At 39.7% G+C, this 26863-nt stretch overlaps 1 protein-coding gene and 1 pseudogene across 1 annotated transcript in view; one reads left to right on the top strand and one right to left on the bottom strand.

The window, feature by feature from the left end:
- The window catches only part of LOC123519279 (mitochondrial ribonuclease P protein 1 homolog), a 246532-nt gene that overhangs the window by 181041 nt on the left and 38628 nt on the right, over positions 1-26863 (top strand). Inside the window, exon 4 of the mRNA XM_045280429.1 lies at positions 22424-22503. Coding sequence (XP_045136364.1) covers positions 22424-22503 — 80 coding nt within the window. The remainder of the gene's footprint in view (positions 1-22423; positions 22504-26863) is intronic.
- LOC123519278 lies at positions 18759-20597 on the bottom strand (annotated as a pseudogene).

Raw genomic sequence — 26863 nt, forward strand, 5'->3', positions numbered from 1 at the left:
GTTAAGAAGCCTTACTATATTATAAAAGAAATAAAAAAAGCCATACCTGCATAGCATTTTGAAAATAATATTGCTGTTCAATAAACACAAAGAAAAACTGAAAAAAAAAAACTTTATTACAAATGTGGAACACAAAAAAAATAAATTATTTTAAAAATACATTGCTGGTGTGACAAGTCTCATGAGTCACAACATTCTGCAGTATGTTTGTTTGGGCCACCATTTTGGTCATCGCAGCTGATTGCAACATAGAGGCACCTTACCACCAGGACAGCTAGTGATGTATGACAAACATGCTCAGAACATCACCATATGCCCCTGCTATCAGATAGATGCTGTTACTATCGCAATGACAATCCGTTGTTTATTCCAGCTGAGTCACACAACAGCACTTGATGGGGGATATACACTCAACCCTCGATTTGCCGGACCTCCATTTGCAAAAAAAAAAAGTCCGGGACAAGTCGATTTCAAACTACCGCGCCAGACAAAGTTCGCAAATCGGGCACTATAGATGGCAGCGCGGGCGGACATACACGTCTAGTACTGGACTGTAAACAAGTCTGCCGCACACACAGTGTTGTGCTACCATCAATATATCTACAGTAAGGTAAATGCTAATAAAAACAGTACAGATGTGTGTCGGCGGCATTGGCATGTGTTACGCCCCACGTGGTGAGATGATGATGATGATGATGATGATGGTCGGAGGTTTTCCCTTTGCCTCGGCACCTCCTGTTACTTCTATTCTTCCTGATCCTGCCTTTCTTTTATTTTTCTTTCTCTTGTCTTCCACATTTGGTGCAAAGTCTCTTTCTTCTCCCTCAGTTTTGTTTTTCTGAACAAAAAAACGTCTGATTTATTTTCCAACTTCCTGGTACAGCTGGTGCAGGTGCCGAAATGCCGTTAAAGACAACACTATGTTCCCACCGGAAATTTTTGCCGTTAAACACGGGATTCCGGTAAATCGCGTGCCGTTAAAGCGGGGTTCAACCTGTATAGGGTAAAGTCCGGCAAGGGGGTAGACCCCCGGACATTTTCCATTGCCGGACATTTGCCATTCCCGGACAAGCCTTCCCCCCTTTTAGTCCAGCAAATCGAGGGTTGAGTGTATGCTGCAGAGACCACAGTGTGCATGCTGTACCGCATAGGAGGCTAGTGTACAAATTGAGACTACATGGGATAGGGGGTAGGTTAGTTGATTGGATTAGTGAATGGCTTTCTGATAGGAAACAGAGAGTAGTATTAAATGGGGCAATGTCTGAGTGGAAGGAAGTGGTTAGTCGGGTACCCCAAGGATCAGTGCTAGGACCTCTTCTTTTCTTGGTGTACATTAACGATTTAGATATAGGAATTAGTAGCAAAGTATCAAAGTTTGCAGATGATACTAAGATAGCATGTGCAGTACAGGGTGAAAAGGACAATTACAGAATACAACGAGACCTGGACAGGCTGATAGCATGGGCAGACAGGTGGCAGATGGAGTTTAATTCTAAAAGTGTCAGGTTATGCATTTAGGTAAAGACAACACAAACTTTAACTATGAGATGGAGGGATGTTGGCTAGAGGCAGTAGAGGAAGGAAAGGATTTAGGAGTAGTGATAGACAGGACTATGAAATTTTCAAAGCAATGTTTAGAAGCAAGAAATAGGGCAAATAGGATCCTGGGTTTTATAAATAGAAATGTTAGTTATAAAAGTAAGGAAGTGGTGCGTAGCTTATATAATTCCTATGTTAGGCCCCATTTAGAGTATTGCATACAGGCCTGGTCACCCCACTATAGGCAGGATATCAACATGTTAGAAGCAGTTCAGAGAAGAGCAACTAGGATGATACCAGCTTTGAAGCGCCTGGAGTATAGAGATAGATTAAAGGCATTAAACATGTTTTCATTTGAGAGGAGATGTATAAGAGGGATATGATAGAGTTATTTAAAATGTTCTCAGATACAAACTACATAGATGTGAGATCTTTCTTTACCTTAGAGGAGGAAGTAGGACTAGAAATCATGGCAGGAAGATTAGAAAGCAAGGCTGCAGGTTCGATATAAGAAAATATTTCTTTAGTCATAGGGTGGTAGACTTCTGGAATGCATTGCCAGAGACGGTTGTAAATAGCACTAGTTTGACAATGTTTAAAAACAGATTAGATAAGCACTTAAATTTATTAGATTTATAATTATGTATAGCGCTGCATGATAGTTTTTATAAGAAATTTACTATAGTTAAAGAAGACATGATCCCCATGTATGGGGATTACAGATTGTAGAGGAATTCGCTGCAGGACTTAGCCCTGTTAATGGGCCAAATATTTAGAATTAGTATATAATGTATTGTGTACTTGTAAGTGTATCTTTAAGTAACGATAACGAGGTCGCTGTGCGACTGATACAGGATAACCTAGATGGGCCCTGGTGGCCCTTTGTTATCCTATTATTTATGTCTCGTTGTATTCTGTAATTGTCCTTTTCGCCCTGTACTGCACATGCTATCTTAGTATCATCTGCAAACTTTGATACTTTGCTACTAATTCCTATATCTAAATCGTTAATGTACACCAAGAAAAGAAGAGGTCCTAGCACTGATCCTTGGGGTACCCCACTAACCACTTCCTTCCACTCAGACATTGCCCCATTGACTCTCTGTTTCCTATCAGAAAGCCATTCACTAATCCAATCAACTAACCTACCCCCCTATCCCATGTAGTCTCAATTTGTACACTAGCCTCCTATGCGGTACCTTATCAAACGCCTTGCTGAAATCTAGATATATAACATCTATGCTATTTCCATCATCTAACTCCTTGGTAATATATTCTAAGATATCGAGCAAATTTGTAAGACAGGACCTCCCTGATCTAAAGCCATGTTGGGTATCTCTAATTAATCTATTCTCATTTAAATGCTCCCAAATACTACCCCTAATGATTTTCTCTAGTATCTTACATACTATACTAGTTAAACTGATCGGTCTATAATTATTCGCATCATCCTTCCTACCTTTTTTAAATATTGGAGTAACATTAGCTAACTTCCAGTCCTGTGGTATCTCAGCAAACCTAAGTGATCTTTCAAAGATTAACTTAAGTGCTTCAGAAATACTGTCTACACCCTCCCTAAGTACTCTGGCATGTAGCTCATCAGGACCACTAGCTTTCCTATCGTCTAGTTCAAGAATAAATTTCCTAATAATTCCCGGTTTTATATCAATATTTTCTAAAGCTCTTAAACTACTCGTCGCACTGTTTGTAACAGGATTTCCTATTCTTTCCTAGTAAATACTGAAGAAAATTGTTCATTCAATAATTCTACTATGTCTTCATTTTGATCCACTACTACACCATCTTTTCTGAGTGGTCCAATCCTATCCTTATTTCTTTTATCACTGACCTTGTAATAACTATATAATTTTTTGGGATCTTTACTCCCAGCTCTAGCTAGTTTTATCTCTGCCTGCCTTTTACTTTTTTTATAACCTTACTCAAATCATCTCTGACCTGTCTGTACCTAATCAAATCTACATCTTCCCCACTTTTCTGCAACTCTCTGTATGCCCTCTTCTTCTCTCTGATCTGGCTACCTATCTCATGAGTCCACCATAATGGCTTCCTGTTTCTCTGCCTTATATCTTTGTAAGGGATACACTGCATCACTATACCCTTTACTACAACCTTAAAAATATCCCACATCTCCTGTGCAGTTTTATTTCCAAAACTATCTTCCCAGTTTACCTCTCCTAATAACTGACGTAACCTACCATAATTGCCTTTCTGATAGTTTGGGACTCTAGTCTTATTCACTATATTATCCCTACTGGAATTAATGATAAATCTAATTATATGATGGTCACTGTTTGCTAAAGTCTCTCCTACCTCAACTTCCTTTAAACAATGCTCAATATTTGTTAGTACTATGTCTAAAACCTTCCTCCCCTAGTAGGTTTATCTACCATCTGCACTAAATAGTTATCCTGAAAACTTTCCATAAACTTATTTTCACTAGCATCTCCTACCATCCTCTCCCAGTTTACTGACTTAAGATTAAAATCCCTAAGATAATTGTCTGACTAGTACACCCCTATTTATCTCATCTACCATAAGGTTGTCTACATCTGCTGACTGGTTAGGTGGTCTATAAAAGCTCCTACTCTAATAACCTTACTTTTGTTTACTCTAACATCCAGCCATAAGGACTCTACTCTGTTATCTACCTTAATACCATTAACCTGACTGGAAATGAAGGATTTTTACATAAATAACTACTCCTCCACCTATCCTACCAATTCTCTGGTGTAAATACATAATGTATCCATCTACTTCATATTCTTTCCTATTTTCCTAAACTTTTCCTCATTTACCCATGCCTCTGTGACACATACAACATCTAAGTCCTCCTCAACTATATAACTAGATAACTCGTCCTTCTTGTTCCTAAGACTCCTGGCATTTACATAAAACATTTAAGTCCTGCTACCTTCCTAGATGCTGTCTCCTTATTTGGAATCCTAATCTTATTCTCTCCTATTTGCACCTGGAAATCTTTCCTAATCTTTTCACTATCTCTGTTTATCCTATCTAATTTATGTCTAGCATCTTTCTTCTGGAATGCATTTGCTACCTCACCCCTACACTCCATCCCAACTCCCCTCCAGACATCCACTCAGCACATCCACACCCTTCCTACTCAGATGCACACCATCCCTAGCATACAAATCCCTTCGCCCATAGAACCTATCCCATACATCCACAAAGCTGACACCCACATCCTTACACATCCCTTTTACCCGATCATTCACACCAATGGCTCTAGACAACCATTCCTGCTAACATACACACGAGGCAAGATTCCTGACACTACACACCTCCTACCACTCTCCCTTATCTTGCCTAACATTTCCCGAAATCTTGCCACTAACTCCTCCGACCCACCTGCTCTGACATCGTTCCCACCCTACTACTACTACACCCTCCCTCTCCATCCCCCCAACCCTCTTCTGCACCTCCTCACTCACTGCCTTCACACCTGCACCAGGCATACACATGTTCGTCCTCCTATCCCTGTCTTTCCCACAGAAAGTGCTATCTAAATACCTAACCTGAGAGTCACCCACCACACACACCTGAGGTGTGCTACGCACAACCATCCTCCTCCTCTCCTCTACCCCCTTCTTTCTCCTTTCACTCACCACAACCACTTCATTCACTCCACTCTCACTTTCACTCTCCCCCTCCCCCTCCAACAAACCGAACCTATTTTCACACTCAACAGCTTTAGTCCTATCCTCCCTAACTGCCTCCGCTTTCCTTCCCCTCGCAACCTGCCATCTCTGCCCATCCTGACTACTATCTTTCCCCGTCTGGCTCGCCTGCTCCCTCTTCCCCACTCTGCTCTTCCCGACAGAAGGCCAAGCCACCCTGTCGCCCTCAGAAGGTCCAACCTTCGGCCTAACACTGATCTCCTGCCTAATTTTTTCCACAGCTGGTGTCTACTGCCTCTTCCATAGTCTAAATTGATTTTGCTTGTTATTGTATGCAAGTCCTAATGGCATCAACAGTACATAAGAATATAACAAAAGAAAATGAAGAAAGCTGCAGGAGGCCGTGTGACCTATGCTGTATAAGCAACCTAATTCCACCTATCATCTCCATCCATAAATTTGTCTAATCATCTTTTAAAGCTCTATATTGACATGATTACTGAGTCCATTCCATTCAACAACCACTCTGCTAGAGAAAAGTTGTTTCCCATTTCTTTCCTAAACCTAAATTCTCGAGCTTGAATCCATTATTTCTGGTTCTAACTTGACTACTGATCCTAAAAACTTTGCTGATGTCCCCTTTGTTATAATCCTTATACAGTACTACTTCATTACTTCTTCATTCAGGTCACCTCTTAACCTTTGTCTGTCTAAGGAATGCAAATTTAGCAACTTTAATCTTACTTCATAGGGGTTATTCCTCATCCCCTGTATCCTTTTACATATTCTCCTTTGCACTGATTCTAATGGACCTATATCCCTCTTATAATGTGGAGACTAGAATTGTAGAACATAATCTAGGTGCGGTCCTACCAGTGCCAAAAATAACTTTGATATTTCTTTGGGACTTCTGCTTTTACGAGTAATACTCTTAAAAATTCATCTTGATTTCCCTTATTATCTCCTTACTTTCCTTATTTCTAGCCTCTATTCATTATTTTCTCAGACCAAGATCAGAGCTATTTATATCAATTAAATTTTTTTCATATTCTGAACTACCAGAGCTTCATTGTTTATTGTGCATCTATTGTGCAAATATGCTCTGCCTACACTCAGTACTTTGCATTTGTTAGCATTAATGCATTTGCCATCTATTTGTCCATATTTGACATTCATTGGAAATGTACTGAAACCTATTTCCTGCAAATGGTACCATGCATTAAAAGTTTCAAGTTTTTTTTTTTCGGGGACCAAGGGCAAAAAAAAATTATATTATAAAAAAAAACTGCCTACTAGAATTGCAGTCTCCATAAAAGATTACAAAGAATTAGTCATAATAGTGGGACAAATGTCTTGACACCTCTCTCTTAAAAAAAGTTAAGTTGTAGGAAGATGGAAATACAGAAGCAGGCAGAGAGTTCCAGAGGTTACCAGTGAAAGGTAGGAATGATCGAGAATACTGGATAACTCTTGTATTAGACTTAGAGGGTTGAAAATAGTAGTGGTGACGGGACGAGTGGTTGTGTAGGTGAGTGTGTGTGTCCTGGAGTCTCGGTGCTGACTGAACTCCGTGGTGACTGTATAGTAGAAGTAGCAGTTGTGTAGTGGTGTTCACTTCACACTGAAGTCAGTCAGGCGTGTATGTCTGGTAATAATTGTAGTAGTAGTGTAGTGGTGTTCACTACAAGAGGAAGAAGAAAGCCTTGTGTAGCAAGGCCACAGGAGGAGGGGAGGCATGCAGTTAGCAAGATCAGTAGAACAGCATGAAAATAGCAATAAAAGATAGGGAGAGATGCAACATTTCGGGGATGACAAAGAGGCTGAAGACAGTCAGTCAGAGGAGGGGAGTTGATAAGATGAAAAGGTTTTGATTCCACCCTATCTAATAAAGCTGTGTTAATGGACCCCCCCCCCCAAACATGTGAAGAGTACTCCCTACAAGGACAGATAAGGCACTTGTATAGAGTTAGCAGTTGGAAGGGCGAGGAAACTGGCAGGAACGCCACAGAATGCCTAACTTCATAGAAGCTGTTTTAGCAAAAGATGAGATTTAAAGTTTCCTGGTAAGATTATGAGTAAAGGACAGACTAAAGATGTGGAAGAGGGAGACAGTTGAGTGTCATTGAAGAAGAGGGGATAGTTGTCTGGAAGGTTATGTCAAGTTGATAGATGGAGGAATTTAGTTTTTGAGGAATTAAAAACCTACTAAGTTTTCTCTGCCCCAATCAGAAATCTTAGAGAAATTAGAAGTTAGACATTCTGTGGCGTCCCTGCGTGATATGTTGACTTCCTGAAGGGTTGGTCATCTCTGAAAGGACGTGGAAAGATGTAGGGTGGTATCATCAGAGTAGGAGTGGATAGGGCAAGAAGTTTGGTTAAGGTCATTAATAAATAATAGAAAGAGAGTGGGGTGATAGGACAGAACCCTGAGGAACAGGATTTAGGAGAAGAACAGTGGCCATCTACCATGGGTGCAATAGAAGAGTTAGAAAGGAAACTTGAGATGAAGTTGCAGAGAGAAGGATAGAAACCGTAGGAGGGCAGTTTGGAAATCAAAGCTTTATGCCAGACTGTCAAAAGCTTTTGATACATCTAACACAACACAAAAGTTTCACCGAAATCTCTAAATGAGGAGGACCAAGACTCAGTAAGGAATGCCAGAAGATCACTAGTAGAGTGACCTGGACAGAAGCTGTACTGGCAATCAGATAGAAGATTGTGAAGTGACATATTTAAGAATCTTCCTATTCAGGATAGATTTAAAAACTTTTGACAAGCAAGAGATTAAAGCTATAGGGCGGTAGTTTCAGTGATTAGAACAGTTACCCTTTTTAGGAACAGGCTGAATGTAGGCAAACTTCCAGTAAGAAGGAAAGATAGAAGTCAAGGGTTTGGTCAGGCAAGGTGCAAGCACTAAAGCACAATTTTTGAGAACAATAGCAGGAACTCCATCAGGTTCATAAGCCTTTCAAGGATTCAGGCCCTCGAGGGCATGGAAAACATCAATAGGAAGAATTTTATTGAAGACATGAAATAGTCAGAGGGAGGAGGAGAGGTAGGGACAAGCCCAGAGTCATCCAAGGTGGAATTTGATCAAAGAAGAGCTCAGCTTTAGAGACAGAAGAGATGGCAGTGGTGCCATCAGGATGAAATGAAGGAGGGGAAGATTAAGAAGTAATGCCAAAAGTCACAAGGGGAGTTAGAGTTTGAAAGATATTTACATTTTTTTATGTATGAAGGAGTGTTTGGCAAGTTGAAGAACAAACTTGACATGATTCCGGGCAGAAATATAAAGTGCATGAGATTCAGGAGATGGAAGGCTGAAGTACCTTTTGTGGGCAAGCTCACTATCACATATAGCACGAGAACAGGCTGTGTAAAACCAAGGTTTAGAAAAGAATGAGGAATGTACGCCTCCATGCCAGACACTATCATCTCTTGTTATGCATTCAGCACACAGAGATGGGTCTCTGACATGGAAACAGTAATCATTCCAGGGAAAATCAGCATAATACCTCCTCAGGCCCTGCATCTGGCAGAGGCAAATTGCTAGAGGCACCTCCACTTGGGGGGATCCTGAGGAGGGATTGGAGAAATAGGACAAGATACAGAAATGAGATTGTGATCGGAGGAGCCCAATGGAGAAGATAAGGTAACAGCATAAGCTGAAGGATTAGAGGTGAGGAAAAGGTCAAGAACGTTGGGTGTATCTCCAAGACAGTCAGGAATATGAATAGGGTGTTGCACAAGTGCTCTAGGTCATGGAGGATAGCAAAGTTGAAGGCTAGTCCACCAGGACGGTCAGTGAAGGGAGAGGAAAGCCAAAACTGGTGGTGAACATTGAAATCTCCAAGGATGGAGATCTCCACAAAAGGATAGAGGGACAGAATGTGCTCCACTTTGGAAGTTGAATAGTCAAAGATATCTTTTTTCCTCTTATGTTATGGCCTATAGCACCTGTAGGCTCACATGAAGAGTGTGTGGAAAGCACTGTTCAGTTTATGCCCATTAGTGGTGCAGGCAATTTTATTTATAGTGGTACCCATATTAGGGCCCATATCACCACCCAAGCGCATCTTCAGTGTAACCACCTAAAACTTGGGTATCATGGTGACATGTAGGTAGATTTAAACCACTTGACAAATGGCATAGTTTCAAAGAGGTGTGTGGTGGAATTCGAGCCTACGTGTGAACATCTACCCGATCCCACGCATACCATTTTATTTACTACAGTCAGAAGAGTTAGAGGAGAGATAGACAGCACAGATAAATTCAATTAGAGAGTGACTATTGAGTCGAAGTCAGGTGGTGGAAAACTTGAAAGATTCAAGAGCATGGGCATGAGAACAAGTTAAATCGTTGTGCACGTAGATGCAACATGCAGCTTTGGAGCAAAAATGAGAATAGAGAAAGTAGGAGGGAATAGAGAAGGGGCTACTGTCAGTTGCTTCAGACAGCTGTGTTTCGATGAGGAAAAGAAGATGAGGTTTAGTAGAGGAGAGGTGGTGTTCCATAGATTGGAAATTAGATCCACAAATGTTGCAGAAGTTAATGAAGAAAATGTTGAGGGAAGTGTCAAGACATTTCCTGTTATCAACGAGCAGAACAGTCCAACCTGGGAACATTTCTGGTCCCTTCCCCAAAAGGGGACTCCAAGGCTGGATTTGGAGTTGCCATCTTAATTTTGAATTTTAAGTGAAGGGTGTGTGTTTGGTAAATGCATGTAGTTTTGTGAGAAGTAGGAAAGTTGTTTTTAGAGGGCAGTCTGTGACTGTCCTCTTGAGTTGTGAGACACAAAGGGAAACATTCAGTGAGGTCACAACTAGCTTTAATGGAAAGTTTATAGCACCCCCTGAACTAGTGCTATTAGACCTCGCTGGGAGTGAATTATCGTTTCAGTAGGTGTCTACTAACTTCTGTTAAAGATGGTCTCCGATTAAAAAAAAAGAGACAACCTTGTTTTGACTTGCAGGAATTCCATTAAATTTTGCCAATGTAGAAATAGCTAACATGACTGCATTGAAACTACCTGACCTTCATTACACAAAAATTTGAAATGGTCCAACAATTTGCTTAAAGGTGGCAAAAATGGATAAACTTTTCCTCTTAAACAAAACTCATTCCAAACTTCAATATGTCTCCCATATATTCACAAGCGTTTTCTCATTCCATTCCATTACTTATTTTCACCACCAATAAACCTCTATGGTGCCATTGTAAGTTTGAATGAAAAAGTACAAACAGAATGCAGAAGAATTTGTTTTTCTCAAGACTGCGGCAGGACTAGGGATGCGCACCAGTATCCAGTACAGGGGATCCTCGTGATTCGACCGTTCGCAGTTCAAATTATCGCCAATCTGGATTCAATTAATTAATACCCAATCCTTGAGGTTCAACTGACTGACTCGCCAATTCGACACTCATATCTCGCACGCCACCCACCTGGTCAAACCCGCCAGGCAGAAGTGCAAACCGATACTACCCTGTGTCGTCACTGTCAACTTTCTGAAGACTGTCAACTTTTGTCGACACTGGTCGTCACACACAAGCTAGCCTCCACCTTTGTCGCGTTTGTCAACTGTAAACAAACATGGCGGCCCCTTCACCCCTAGCAAACTGTTGCTATTTTTCATTGCTATTTGTGACCTTTAATGCTCCCTATAAGAAACTCTTCAGACAGCTTTGTCCACTCAAACAACAGAGCTGCTCACCTTCACAGTTACGGTATTTGGAAATTACTACCCTCGATTCGATATATGGTAAGAAAAATTCACAGATACGGTATCCGCTTATGTCATCCGAGGGGCCCATAGCAGGGGAGCAGGGGTGATGGTCATCCCTGCCACTCACAGTACTGACTTTGACTTGACCAACCATGAAGCCTGTTATCTCTTCCTCTCCCTCCCCTCCCTTTTTTTTTTTTTTAACTGCATTACATATTACTTACATGCATTACTAATTAGATGAACAAATGGAATATTAAAGGGTCGATTGTAAGCACAAATATATTCATAATAATCATGGCAAACACTTAAAGCCTATTACTAATGGCAAACCATGCAGCAACTGATAAAGGGCACAGATGGGCCTGGCAAGCCCACTATCAGTGAATGGTGGAAGTCGTATAACATCAAGAACGCCTTAGATAACATCAAGTCATCTTGGGACAAAGTGAAGATGTCTACATGAACTTCGCGTGGAATAAAGTATGGCCAGAATGCGCACATGACTTCTCAGGCTTCGCTGAAGGCAACATCGTTGCGATCAGAAATGACAAAGCAAATCTGTGCCATAGGGCTGGCTTCGATGAAGTTGATGATGATGATATTCAAGATCTTTTGGAAAGCCATGGTGAACCTCTCTCAAATGATGAACTTATCGAGCTAGACAAGGCATCACAGGAGAGAGAAAAAGAGGGAAATGAGGAAGAAGAACCTGTGTGTGGCCTGGACATCAAAACTCTTAGAGAATGTCTCGGTGGTATCAAAAAAGCTCTGGAAACTCTGAGGAAACATGACCCAAATCCTGCCAGGAGTAGCGAAGTGGCTCATGACGTAGAGAAAAGTGTCAAAATTTATCAAGAAATCTATGATGAAAAAAACAAGAAAAACCAAACAGTTCTCCATCTACTCGTTCTTCAAGCCAGTCAGACATGCCGTCCCTTTTACATCTGCCGACCCTGCTACAGCTGCCCCTTCCTCCATATCCTCTTTCTTCAAATCAGTGAAATGTGCCAACCCTGCTACAGCTGGCCCTTCCTCCGTATCCTCTTTCTTCAAGCCAGTGAAACATGCCGACCCTGCTACAGCTGGCCCTTCCACATCTGCTTCCGACAGTGCAGACGACGTCGTCTTATCCTCGTCTGTCCACTCAGAGAAAGATGAGTAAGGGCTGAAATCCCTACTGTCCTTTAGCCTCAGGAGGGACATCATCTGATAAAATACATGGCGAGTGAGAGGTAAATAAAAACGTCTTGTTTGTTTCTTTTGTGCAGTACTTTACTTTTTTTTTATGACTTTTTTCATGTATTTTCATTTCTGTAGGGATGACTTTTGACGTGCTGGAACGCATTCCCTATTATTACATGTTACAATGGGCTCGGTATACGGTAAATTCGATTTACGGTAATGTTTCCAGGAACGCATATGTACCATATAACGAGGACTTCCGTATATACAAATATATTTACATCTACTTATCAAGATTCTATTGATTTGAGATTATAGCATTATTCCAGTTAACAAGAAAATTTATTTTATTATAAGAGTGTTAATTAGAAACCATAGATCTTAATTTGACTAAAAATTTATGCTAGAGGAAAACGTGCCTTTCATCTTACTCAAGACGATAGAAAGCCACCTCCAGCCCCAGCCCTAAGAAGCACAATTCCCTGCCTTTCAAAGATAAACTTGAGCTAATAAGAAAGTGTGCGGCAGGTATTGCTCACAGCGTCGTTACAGCACAAATGGGTGTCCCTAGATCATCATATCAACAATTTGGAAGAACAGGGACAATTACCTCTAGACTGCTGCATCATGCAAGTGTTTTTATTTCCAAAAATGTACTGTACAGCACCCTAATGAGTTTGATTAAAACAGTTAGATATAAATGAAGCCTTTAATAGTACAGATTTAGTCTAAGTTAGTGTTTTTTAGAGATTATAGTGATGTTTTGAGGGGGTCTAGGCTGGAGGTTGGTCCCTATCCCCACTAATTCTTAAGTATCCTATGGGAAAAATTGGTTCACGATTCGAATAAACACTGATTTGACCAATGAAAAACCGCCCTAACCCCGTCGAATTGCGAGAATCATAGAAGATCATAGAAGAGAAGATTGCTGAGAAAGTGGTGAAGGTTATTAAATCAAATGAGACATTGGTGAGGGAAACTGTAGACAAAAAGAGATGTGTGGTGATATTTGGTGTGGAGGAGGATAAGACACCGAGTAAAATGGAGAGAGAGAAAAACATAAAAAAGGTGATAAATAATATCATTAATGTGGTGCAGGAGGAGGGAAAAGACCTAGTACAAGAAATAGAGGACTTCCATAGAATTGGAAAGTTCACAAGAGAAGGTATGAGGCCAATAAGAATCAAACTTAAGTCACAAAAGGATGTAGATGAATTGGTGGAGAAGTCATGGAGGCTAGCCCAGCAGGAAACAACAAGGAAGATTTGGTTGAGAAGAGATCTCGGTGAAAAGGAAAGAGAAATGTTAAATGAGTTGAGAAAGGAGGCTTTGAAAAAAATGAAGAGAGGACAGAAGAGGAGAAGAAAGAGTTTTCTGGAGAATCTTGGATATGAGACTGAGGAAGTGGTTCATAACCCAGAAAAGTACAGCAAGAAAGGACTAAAGAAACTTACGTATGAGCGGAATGTAATGTATTCCAACATAAATGGAGTGATATCGGGATTTTAGAACTCAACGATTACTTGAGGGACAAGAACCCAGATATTGTGGGTCTTACTGAAACAAAACTGAGAGAGGAGAAGACCTGATGATGGTTGGAGAAGGAAATATAATGTTTGGAAAAGAAATAGAGTAGGTAAGATGGGAGGAGGAGTGATGTTGCTGGTTAAAAAGATATAAAGGTGGATCAAGTGAAAGAAGGTATGGGAAAGGCAGAAGTGCTAAAGATCAGAGCAGAAACTAATGAAGGAAAAAGAGGCACTACATAGTGGTGTACGTACCACCTAAGACAAATGCATGGTCAGTACAGGAATATGAAGAAATGATAAGTGATACAGGAACATGTCTGGAAGAAATGTTGGGTGGCTGTGAACGAACTATAATGATGGGAGATTTTAATTGTAAAGAGGTGTGTTGGGAGGACTGGTCAATGGAAGGATCAGAGACAACATGGGAAATACACTATTGACACTGGCAATGGAAAATGTGTTAACTCAGTGGGTCAAAGAAGATACTAGGTTTGGAGGAGAGGGAGCATCGTCAAGACTGGACTTGGTCTTTAGTACAGAGCCAATGGTCATTGAGGAGATGAGGGTGGAGTGCCCTTTAGCAAAGAGTGATCATGCAGTTTTGGAGTTCAAGGTGATAGATGAAGAGAAATCTAGAAGAAATGAAGAATATAAAGTGGGAAGATGGAATTATGCCAAGACAGATTTTGGAAACCTAAAGAAATTCTTTCAAGAGACAAATTGGATGAAATTCAAGAGTGCTAAGGAGCAAATGAAAAGTGGAAGGAATTTATAAAAATATACAAAGAAGGTGAGAAAAATTTGTACCAATAAGACAACATAGAGAAGTTGGAAAGCAGGACTGGTTTAACGATAGATGTGAAAAGGCTAGAACAAGAAAAGAGGATGCATGGAAGAGGTGGAGAAGGAAAAGACGGATTAAGCAGTGGGAAAGTTACAAAAGAGCAAGAAATGAATATGTGTTGATTAGAAGAGAAGAAAGAAAGAAACAAGAAAAGGATATAATTGATAAATGTAAAGACCAACCAAGGCTTTTTACAGACATGTGAACAACAACATCAAAAATAGAGAAAGTATTGAAAGTTTAGAAGTAAATGGAGTATGCAGTGAAGATCCCAGGAAATGGCAGAGGCTATGAATGGATGCTTTCGGAAGGTATTCACAAAGGAGACTGCTTTTGACAAACCACTGGTAATGGAACAGAAAGGGATTATGAAGGAGTTTCAAGTAACTGTGGAGGAGATCAAGAATATGATGGGGAGTTTAGAAGTGAGAAAAGCTGTGGGACCTGATGGGGTATCAGGATGGATTTTAAGAGAATGCAGGGAGCAACTGGCAGAAAAAGTTTGTGAAGTAATTGATGCCTCATTAAGGGAAGGTGTAGTGCCCCAAGACTGGAAAAGAGCTAACATTGTCCCAATCTATAAATCAGGTAACAAGAGAGACCCATTGAACTATAGACCAGTGTCACTTACAAGTGTGGTAGCTAAGATGTGTGAGAGGGTGGTGAAGAATAGATGGACAGACTTCTTGGAGAAAAATGACATACTTTGTGAGTGTCAATTTGGTTTTAGAAAAGGGCGTTCATGCACGACAAACCTGATATGTTACTATTCGAGGGTGATAGATGTAATACAGGAAAGAGATGGTTGGGCTGATGGAATATATCTGGATTTAAAAAAGGCCTTTGATAAGGTACCACACCGGAGACTGATCTGGAAACTTGAAATGGTAGGAGGAGTGCATGGCAGTTTACTAAAATGGATGGAAGACTTTTGGTAGGAAGAGAAATGAGAACAATAATTAAGGACAGACCATCAGAATGGGGCTTGGTGGAGAGTGGAGTTCCACAGGGATCAGTGTTGGCACCAGTAATGTTTGCGGTCTACATAAATGACATGGTGGATGGGGTGTCCAGTTATGTGAGCCTATTTGCAGACGATGCAAAATTGTTAAGAAAAGTGAGATGTGACAAAGATTGCGAACTACTCCAGGAAGACTTGGACAGAATATGGAAATGGAGCTGTACATGGCAAATGGAGTTCAACACGACAAAATGCAAGAAAATAGAGTTTGGCAAGATTGAAAGAAGAATCAGGAGTATGTACAAGATAGGAAATGAAGACATAAAAACCAGTCATGAAGAAAAAGACCTTGGGGTGACAATTACCAATGACCTATAGCCAGAGAGACATATAAACAAAATAATTGGAGAAGTATTGAACTTATTGAGGAACATAAGAGTGGCGTTCGTATATTTAGATGAAGAAATGATGAAGAAAATAATTACTGCAATGATAAGACCGCTGGCTTGAATATGCAACAATACAGTGGGCTCCGAACTTAAAGAAACACATAAGGAAACTAGAGAAAGTACAGAGGGCTGCAACAAAAATGGTGCCTGACTTAAGAGATTTGACTTATGAAGACAGACTGAAAAGAATGCAACTTCCGACCCTGGAAAACAGAAGAGAAAGGGAGACCTGATAGCAATATACAGAGTGATGATTGGCATGGAAAAATGGATAGGGAAGATCTGTGTATGTGGAATGAAAGAATGTCGAGAGGGCATGGGAAAAAACTAAAATGGCCACTTATAGGAGAGATGTGAAAAAATATAGCTTCCCTCATAGAAGGGTGGAAGCATGGAATAGTTTAGACGTGGAAGTGGTCAACGCAAGGAATATTCATGATTTTAAGAAAAAGCTGGACATTAATAGATATGGAGCGGGACAACACGAGCATAGCTCTTTTCCGTATGTTACAATTAGGTAAATACACACACACACACACACACACACACACACAAATACAAAAACAACAAATTTTCTAATCTCTCTCTCTCTCTCTCTCTCTCTCTCTCTCTCTCTCTCTCTCTCTCTCTCTCTCTCTCTCTCTCTCTCTCTCTCTCTCTCTCTCTCTCTCTCTCCTTCCCTCTCCCTTCCCTCCCCTCTTCCTCTCGAAAGATAAGCTACATGCATCCTGCTTGTGTCTAAAATATTAGCAAATGTCACACTCTCTCTCTCTCTCTCTCTCTCTCTCTCTCTCTCTCTCTCTCTCTCTCTCTCTCTCTCTCTCTCTCTCTCTCTCTCTCTCTCTCTCTCTCTCTTTTCTCTGGAGAGAAATGTCCACTTTCCCCTTCGAAGGCGATATAGTGACTAAAAAATAGCAGCATAATACACAAAGACGACAAGTATGACAAGCTTGCACGAGTTTCCCGTGCTCGGCCGCACGGCACTACCACCCGTACATCATACAGGCGGGCTTTTTTAACATCCGGCGCGAAGGGGTTAATGAAATTGACTGGTCCGTGGTATACCAGGAAAGGGATATGCAATTGAAATACGATAAATTTATGGATTTGTATAACTCTGCTGTGAAAAAGTTTGTGCCATATCACAGAAAGAGGACTTTAAATAATAAACAGTGGTTTAATAGAAATTGTGAAAAAGCAAAAAAGAACAAAGAAAAGGCATGGAAGAAACTTAAGAAAAACAGTGATGTATTATCAAGAGAAGTCTACAAAACAGCAAGGAATAGATATGTTGCTAAATGAATGTAAGGATCAATTGTTGAACCCCGTATTTGATATTGTGGAAACCTCCATACAAACAGGATTAGTCCCGAAAGAGTGGAAAAGAGCTGACATTGTGCCTATATATAAGAATGGTAGTAGAATGGAACCGCTAAATTATAGACCAGTATCGTTGACTAGTATATTGTGCAAGGTATGTGAAGAAGTAATTAAAGCTAAGTGGAATGAATATCTAGAAAGTGAAAACATTCTGAGTGAAAGGCATTTTAGTTTCAGAAAAGGAAGATCGTGCGTATCCAATTTATTATGTTCTTATTCAAGAGTGACTGACATACTACAACATAGAGAGAGATGGGTTGATGCTATCTACCTGGACTTGAGAAAGGCCTTTGATAAAGTACCACACAATAAACTGATGTGGAAACTAAAGATGATTGGAGGAGTAAATGATAAACTAGCAAAATGGATGGAAAATTACTTAATGGGAAGAGAAATGAGAACAGTGGTGAGAAGAAGGAAGTCCGAGTGGAGGAAGGTAACCAGTGGAGTTCCACAAGGGTCAGTGCTGGGTCCCATCATGTTTTTGATTTATGTTAATGATATGCCAGTAGGAATTGACAGTTACATGAATATGTTTGCGGACGATACTAAAATTATGAGAAGCGTAAAGAATGTGGAAGATTGTAACAAGTTACAGGAAGATCTTGATAAAATATATGAGTGGAGTAAGGAGTGGCAGATGGAATTTAATGTAGACAAGATCCATGTTATGAAAATGGGAAGAAGTAGATACAGACCAAACAGGGATTACAGGCTGGGTGATGAGAAAATTAAAGAGACCAATGAGGAGAAAGACTTAGGAATAACCGTACAAAACACCTTGTCACCGGAGAAACACATTAACAAGATTTTTTGGAAAACATACAACATGCTTCAAAATATTGGCCTTGCATTCCACTACCTAGATGAAGGAATGATGAAGAAGATATTATGTACCTTAATAAGACCCCAGTTAGAATATGCAGCATGTGTCTGGTCACCGCATATGAAGAAAAATGTGAGGAAGGTGGAAAGGGTACAGAGGCTGGCAGCAAGGATGGTACCAGGACTCAGGGAGTTAGACTATGAGGAAAGACTGAGGAAGCTGGGGCTGACCACATTAGAAGAGAGAAGAACAAGAGGAGACATGATAACTATGTATAAATTGGTGAACAAGATTGACATACTGGACAGAAAGTTGATAAAGGTGACCACAAGTAATCATCTCCGAGGACATGGAAAAAAGCTAATAAAGGACATCTGTCTAAATGACGTGAGAAAATACAGTTTCCCGCATCGTAGCATTGATAAGTGGAATAAACTGAGCAGTGATGTCGTTGACGCGGTGTGTGTCAATCAGATGAAAGAGAGATATGACAGGAATGGACAAGGAGACAGGTCACAGAGAGCTTAGCTCGGACCCTGTAATACACAAATAGGTAAATACACACACACACACACACACACACACACACACACACACACACACACACACACACACACACACACACACACACACACACACACAAGGTATAATGATTAGCATTAAAATTAGATGGTTAAGTTTATTCATTCGTACATACTATTTGTACTTTGCAATACCTACATTATACACCATAAGATCTTATATATATACTTTTCCTTTCTTTACCTTTTTGGAACCTTATATATATTCTTATTTAAACTTAGTGTTAATCCTATCAAGCAAGAACTAGAAAAGAAAAAGTATCATTACACTGAAGCCCAATTGGGTACACAGGGAAAAGTTCTTGAAACTGGCCCTCAGAACTATCTTTGAATTAATGATTTCCTAACTTGTGTGGCATCCAGTTCATGTTCATCTTCATCTTCCAATAAATCAACTGCTTCCTGTGCCCCAACCTCAACATCTAACATGTCCACTCTTCTTGAAATAGCAATGTTATGCAAAACAGCACATGCCATCACAATTCTTTTTGAATTGGGAAGTTTGGTTCGCAAGGGTATGCTTAAGCATGCAAATCTTCTTTTCAGTACACCGAATGCCCTCTCAATACAGTTCCGTGTTTGTATATGAGCTACATTATACCTCCTATGATTTCCAGTTCTTGGAGCTAGGAGTGGAGTCAGTAAATATTCCCGACTCGGATACCCACTATCCCCTAACAAATATAAACCCCTGTAATCTCCTTGATCTAGATTCTAGAAGATGACAGATACGACAATTAGAAAATATTCTTGAGTCATGTACGCTGCCAGGCCAACTTGCAACAACATGCATAAATTTGAGTACTGAATCACATATACCTTGGACATTTAACGAGTAAAACCCCTTTCGACATCTATACATCTCAATGTTGTTCCCACCTGCACTCTGTATTGGAATATGTGTACAATCTATACACCCCAATACACCTGGCATACCAGCAATATCATAGAACTTTGAGGCCATTTGACATGCTTCTTCTGGTTGTGGGAATTTGATGTAGTCTGGTGCCAGGAAAGCAATAAGTTGAACAACCTCTCCAACAGCCCTGCATGCTGATGATTTTGCAATATCCATTATGTCAGCTACCGTAAGAAGAAAACTTCCCGTGGCTAGGTACCGCAAGGTAACTAGCATCTTCAAATGCAGAGGAATGCCACATCCTGTGGAAAGACATGCAAACATATACCAAGGGACTTAAGAAGGAGTTATATACTCCCTCTCCCTCTGCGTTGTGCCTAGTCTATTTATGAGGAAAATACAGAGGAGGGGATCCCCAGGCCCCTTCGCTCCGTAAGTAAGAAAGACTAGAAAAAGTGTGGAAGAACCTTAAATTTCCCAATTCACTCCACATGAAAAAGGATGACAGAGGTGTGGAAAGAAATACAGAAGATGGTTTCACAGGTCTTGAATCAATAAGTATTGTAAAATATTCTATAGCAATATCACCATCCACATATATACTTAAATAAATAGCTACTGTTCCGTACCTGTGCCAAGCATGTCCACATGTGTACGTGGCCTAACTTCTTCAATGAGGTCTCGTACAGCATCCTTTGGCAGACGAAAACGCTCAAGGAATTCTTCACCAGAAAGATAATGAAATGGGTCCCTGCGATCTTTAGGTACAATGCGTGGAATCCTCACTCGTCGCAATTCTTCCATTTCATACATTTCTTCATCTATGATTTCTTCTAATGCAGCCATGGTACCTGAAAAATGTAGTTTTTAATGGTCTGAAGAATACCTAGCTATTAACAGCATATATTACTTAAGTCATTTTTATCTTTTTCTTCTGTTGTTCAAATGATACTATCATACATATAGGTACATACTGAAGCTGTTTACCACCAAAAGGGGAGTGGCCTAGACATACCACAAAATAGGAATTAAAGAATTCATAAACATAGGCTAGTTCTACAAAGACCTGGGCCCGAACTTAGCCATTAGGTACAGTACATATGACAAGGTTAAGTAAAGATAGGTCAGGGTCATACAATAAAAACTATTTATTTAAAAGTTATCAAAATTATTCTTAATAAGGCAGATATGAGCTTGCTAGGCTGATATGATATGCACAGACAGTCAAAAATGATTTTATTAAATTAGGTTAGGTTTAGTTAGGTGAATTAAGGATAAGATGTTAGGTTAGTTTAAGTTAGCTTCGATTTGGTTAGGTAATTTTTGGCTAGGATAAGTTTGGTTTGATTTCATGGTATTATTTTATAAGTACGCCCCATTCACAGCGGTCACTTTCATTGGTCTCAATAGTAAGATCTCATTGACTTGAACAAGAAAAATCCATATTATACCCACTGCAAATTTATATCAACGACATCACAGATTTTTTTTTTAAATAATGGATATGCGGGTGGTGACAGACTCACTGGCGGTATATACTCCTCGTCTTATACTTCTGCCCACTAGGGCAAGACTGAGGAGTGGACGATTGGTTCGATTTCACTGATTTCCTTTCCTGCATTTTGAACAGTTGTAGGGCATAGGTATGTTAGATTTGGGTCGGGTATAGGTGAGGTTAGGTTAAAATATGTTTGGTTTGTTTTCATTTCTGCCAATCTTACATTTCCGATTCTTCATATTGACATTTTCCATTGCAAATTGATGCTTCAGAAGTTATGACAATAAATAGGTTGGTTAAGTTATCTTGGTTAGGTTAGGTTAGGTTGGGTGGGTTAGGTTAAGTTGGCTGGGTTATTGTTTGCTTGGTTAGGTTACATTAGGTTCATTAATAGGATCCATTCACTAATGTGTAATAAATCCATCAATAATGTCTTCTGATGTGTAGACCACCACAGAATCGAGTGTTACCTGCAAGCTGATCAAGGTACCGTTTATACCTTTCCTCCATTGTTTCATCGGTCACCTTTTAATAGCCTTGAACTTAAAACTACAAATATACTAAAATATACAGCCTCATGACCATTTTCATTTATTTATTCGTTTTTTAATTGTTTTCCTTGGTATGAGCTACGTACATGGTATTTCGGCTTCAATCTACTCCATTCCTTCCATATTATAGTTTTTGCCCTTTAATTCGTCCACTTACCTTTCTTAATAGTAGAAGCAGAATGTAAAAATTCATGTAATAATATATAAATAACAAGATTAATCATATACTTACCAAATTTAGTCAATGAAGTAGAGATGTGACAAGTCGATTAGGCTGTTTGTTGTTGATGTTTGGCGTGAACTCATCAGGCGACTACAGTAGACTTCAAAAATTAAAACGTATGTTTAATATAGCATAAGTAAAGCTTTTTTGTACCATCAAAAAAAATTTGACATGGTAAATAGACTGAAATAAATTTAAGTACAGTTAGCTTCTTTTTACATTTGGAAATTTAAAATACAAGGCGGTAGCTTTGTTCGCCCGGACACTTGACCAATGTTTTGCAAAACCCCTCGACCAAAGTTCCAATCTTTGGTCCACTAGTGGACAAAAAACAGATGGAAAAAGGCATTCTGGAACGGCGCAGGACACAAATTGCTTGGTTGGCTGCCTAACGGACCAAAAAGAAGTAATTCAGGAACTGGCTGTTAGACTCAAATGCCTCTGACAGAAAGAGAATGGAATACCCTACAACATCCAGTAGCTTACACATGAAAAGTCTAGCCATGTACTTTCACAGCAAGTCCCAACAACACATACTGGTCTGCCTGTGTCCCTTTGTAAAAAGACCCCATATTAATTTTTCTCAACAAATTAAGAGTGTGCTGTATTTTTCTTGCAGATATCTGACATGGGGGATTGGCAATAAATGCCTTACACTCAACCAGATCATTAACATCATGTTGGACTTTAAGATGACAGGTGAGTTTGCATTTATTTGGGATTAAGCTTATATCATCTTACTTTCATACCCTCTGGTAATTAAGTAATAATAGAATAGTGATCTTAAGAAACAAAAATTCTAAGACTTGATTACCTCTTCAGAACTAATTTTATCTACATAGTTTGTAACTACAAAACTGTACTGAACACTGGAATATCATGTTGACAAAAAGCTTAATATTAATAAACCCAGAAAATATATGAAATGTTGACACCCAGTTAGTATTTAGTGTTCTGCTTGGGCTTCATAATAGGCTTTGGCAAGTAGATAAGATGGTGAGTGTAGGGTCGGGCAGACATTCATGCGTAGGTTCAAATCCTACCACATACCGCTTTGAAGCTATGCCATTTGTCAAGTGGTTTAAAGTTACCTACATGTCACCATGGTACCCAGGTTCTAGGTTGTTACACCAAGCTTGGGTGGTGATATGGGCCCTGATGTGGGTACCACTGTAAATAAAATTGCCTGCGCCACTAATGGGCAGCAGCTGAACAGCACTTCCCACATATACTCTTCAATTATGCCTACAGGTGCTATAGACCAAAAAAAAAAAAAAAAAATGTTTTTTCATCCATTCGCCAGTTTTATGTATCAACTGAATAATGACCTGTTTTAGTCTTATGTGTGAAAATAACAGGAGCATAATCTTCCAGTTCAGTGACAAGGAGGCTCATTGGTGGACTGACTTCATTTAAAATATCATTGTACACATTATGTATGATTTTTTGCTCTTGGTAAGTCATGATTAGATTATTTTTCCTTTCTTTTCTTTTTACACAAGAGGGAAAACTGCCAAGGGCAACAAAATATTAGAAAAAAAGGCCCACTGGAACTTTAGGTTTCCTAAAAGTTTTGAAAGAACTAGCATAAAGCCAGGGACAAATGTCTTGAAATCTCCCTCTTAATCCTTAAATGGGAACGTGACTCCGTATGGAGTCATTAGTTAGTGGTTTGGAAAAAGCACACCATTTTTCACGCACACTTGGCTGCAAGGACTATGGGTCTCAGTCGAGTGTCTGTTGGTGATCAGATCTAGAGGAGGACTGACGGGCTCCTCGCTGGCGATGCTCTTTCCTTCCTAAATACGGGCTGTGACGCAAGGTGGACCCACAAAGTCTGTTTATGAAATATTGACTCATGAACTTACATAGCAGGGGGAAAACATTGTTTACAGGCCTGTATATGTGATATACAGGGCCGTAGTACCTCTAACTCAAGCTAAATATGTTCTCCAGGATTTCATAAGAGTCCTGGTGCAGTTATTCTCTCGTTCTACATGTGTGTAATGTTATTATTTTTTTCTTCTGGTTTCTTTGATAGACAAATTTGACATGTCACATCCCTCTGGATTGTCTGACGAGAGAATACAGCAGCTGTTGCCTGAGCAAACTGTAGATCTTACTGGTGAAATAGCATTCACTGAAGCCTATTAGCCAGTCACAGCTGACTTGTGGCTATTTATAGAAAATTACATTTCCAGAAATTGCCTCTGTTTTCTTCAGAGCACCACAATGGGGTGAAGAGCATACAATTTATAGATAATTTTGAATAATGGTTTTTGTAATAAGTTCAAGCAAAAGTTACCATGATAGACCAAGTTGTGGGGTATGCAGATTCTTTTTATTTGTTTATTTATTTGTTTATTTATCAAAATTAGAAACAAAAATTGTTCATTTTCATTTAGTCAGAGCACCACATTTGGGAGGCAAATTAAAAATTACACACTATTTCTTAGAAAAAACAACTATTTTACTTTGACAGTATTCAGTCTTCTTACTTTTCTTTCCAAAGAATTTTTATTGATACGCTATATGGTAAAGTCATTATCTTTTTTCAATATTTTTTTTTTATAAATCATGAAAATTAAATATGAATATAAATTTCTGTGCTTTTTTCTTTCACCATTCTACAAGATGCTTTCTTTTTCAAATCTGATCAAGTGTAACTCAATAAAGATGATCCATATATTTTTCTTTCTTCAATATTTTTACAGTGGGTTCAAAAGGAGTTAGGGTACAATTAGTGTGAGTGAAATTGGGCATTTCTATTTAAGGGCTAAAAGAAGTCAAGTCATAAGAGAATACAGAAGCAGGCAGGGAGTTCAAGAGTTTACCAGTGAAAGGTATGAATGATTGAGAGTACTGGTTAACTCTTGTAATACAGTGTTGGATGGAATAGGGATGAGAGGAAGAAGAAAGCCTTGTGCAGCAAGTCCACTGGAGGAGGGGAGGCATGCAGTTAGCAAGATCAATAGAGCAGGTAGCATGAAAATAGTGATAAAAGATAGTGAGAGATGCAACATTTCGGTGGTGAGAAAGAGGCTGAAGACAGTCCGTCAGAGGAGGGGAGTTAATGAGACAAAAAGCTTTTGATTCCATCCTATCTAATAAAACTGTATGAGTGGAACACCATCAAACATGCGAAGAATATTCCATACAAGGACAGATAAGAAGGTCCTTGTACAAAGCAGTTGGAGGGGCGAGAAAAACTGGTGGAGAAGATGGAGGACATTCAGTGTGGAAGAGGAAGACAGTTGAGTGTCATTGAAGAAGAGGAGATAGTTGTATGGAAGGTTGTGTTGTGTTGAGTTGATAGATGGAGAAATTGAGTTTTTGAGGCTTGAAAACTACTAATTTTCTCTGACCCAGTCAGAAATCTTAGAACAATCAGAAGTCAGTTGTTATTTGGTGTCCTTGCGTGATCTGTTGACTTCCTGGAGGGTTGGTCGTTTCTGAAAGGATGTGGAAACATGTAGGGTGGTATCACTAGTGTAGGAGTGGATTAGGCATGAAGTTTGGTTAAGAATGTCATAATGAATAATAAAAAGAGAGTGGGTGACAGCACTGAATCCTAAAGAACACCACTCTTTATAGATTTAGGGGAACAGTGGCCATTTGCCATGGCTGCAATAGAATGGTCAAATAGGAAACTTGAAATAAAGTTGCAGAGAGAAGGATAGAAACCATAGGAGGGCAGTTTTGAAATCAAAAGCTTCTGCTATGTCTAACACTACAGCAAAAGTTTCACCAAAATCTCTGAAAGAAGATGACCAAGACTCAGTAAGGAATGCCAGAAGATCACCAGTAGAGCAACCTTGATGGAAGACATACTGGTAATCAGACAGAAGATGTTTAAGAATCTTCCTATTCAGGATAGATTCATAAACTTTAGACAAGCAGAACATTAAAGCTATGCATAAGGCTATAGTTTGAGGGATTAGAACAGTCACCCTTTTTAGGAACAGGCTGAATGTAGGCAAACTTCCAGCAAGAAGGAAAGGTAGAAGTTGATAGGCATAATTGAAAGAGTTTGGCCAGGCTAGATGCAAGCATGGAAGCACAGTTTTTGAGAACAATAGGAGGAACCCCATCAGGTCCATAAGCTTTCCGAGGGCTTATGCCAGAGAGGGCATGGAAAACATCATTAGGAAGAACTTGATTGAAGACATGAAATAGTCTGAGAGAGGAGAGGGAAGGATAAGCCCAGAATCATCCAAGGTAAAGTTGTTAGGAAAGGTCTGAAAGAAGAGTTCAGCATTATAGACAGAAAAGATGGCAGTGGATGAAATAAAGGAGGGAACGATGAAGAAGTAAAGTTATTGGAGATCTTTTTGGCCAGATGCCAAAAGTCATGAGGGCACTTTGAGTTTGAAAGATTTTGACATTTCCTATTTATGAAGGTTTGTTTGGCAAGTTGAGAAACAGACTTGGTATAATTCCAGGCATAAATATAAAGTGCATGAGATTCAGGAGATGGAAAGCTCAAGTACCTTGTGTGGGCAACCTCTCTATCATGTATAGCATGAGAAAGGCTTTGTTAAACCAAGGTTTAGAAGGTTTAGGATGAGAAAAAGAATGAGGAATGTATGCCTCCATGCTAGACACTATCACCTCCGTTATGAGTTCAGCACACAGAGATGGGTCTCTGACATGGAAACTGTAATCATTCCAGGGAAAACCAGCATAATGCCTCCTCAGGTACCTCCATTTGGCAGAGATAAAATGCCATAGGCACCTAAGCTTTGGGGGATCATGAGGAGTGATTGATGAAATAGGACAAGGTATAGAAATGAGATTGTGATTGGAGGAGTCCAACGGAGAAGAGGGGTAACAGCATAACCTAAAGGATTAAAGGTGAGGAAAAGATCAAGAATGTTGGGCGTGTCTCCAAGATGGTCAGGAATACGGGTAGGATGTTGCACCACTTGCTTTAGGTCATGGAGGATAGCAAATTTGAAGGCTAGTTCACCAGAATGGTCTGTGAAGGGAGAGGAAAGCTGAAGATGGTGGTGAACATTGAAATCTCCACAGATGGAGATCTCTGTGAAGGGTTAGAGGG

This window comes from Portunus trituberculatus, chromosome 45, assembly GCF_017591435.1.
Source record: "Portunus trituberculatus isolate SZX2019 chromosome 45, ASM1759143v1, whole genome shotgun sequence".
NCBI lineage: Eukaryota > Metazoa > Arthropoda > Malacostraca > Decapoda > Portunidae > Portunus > Portunus trituberculatus.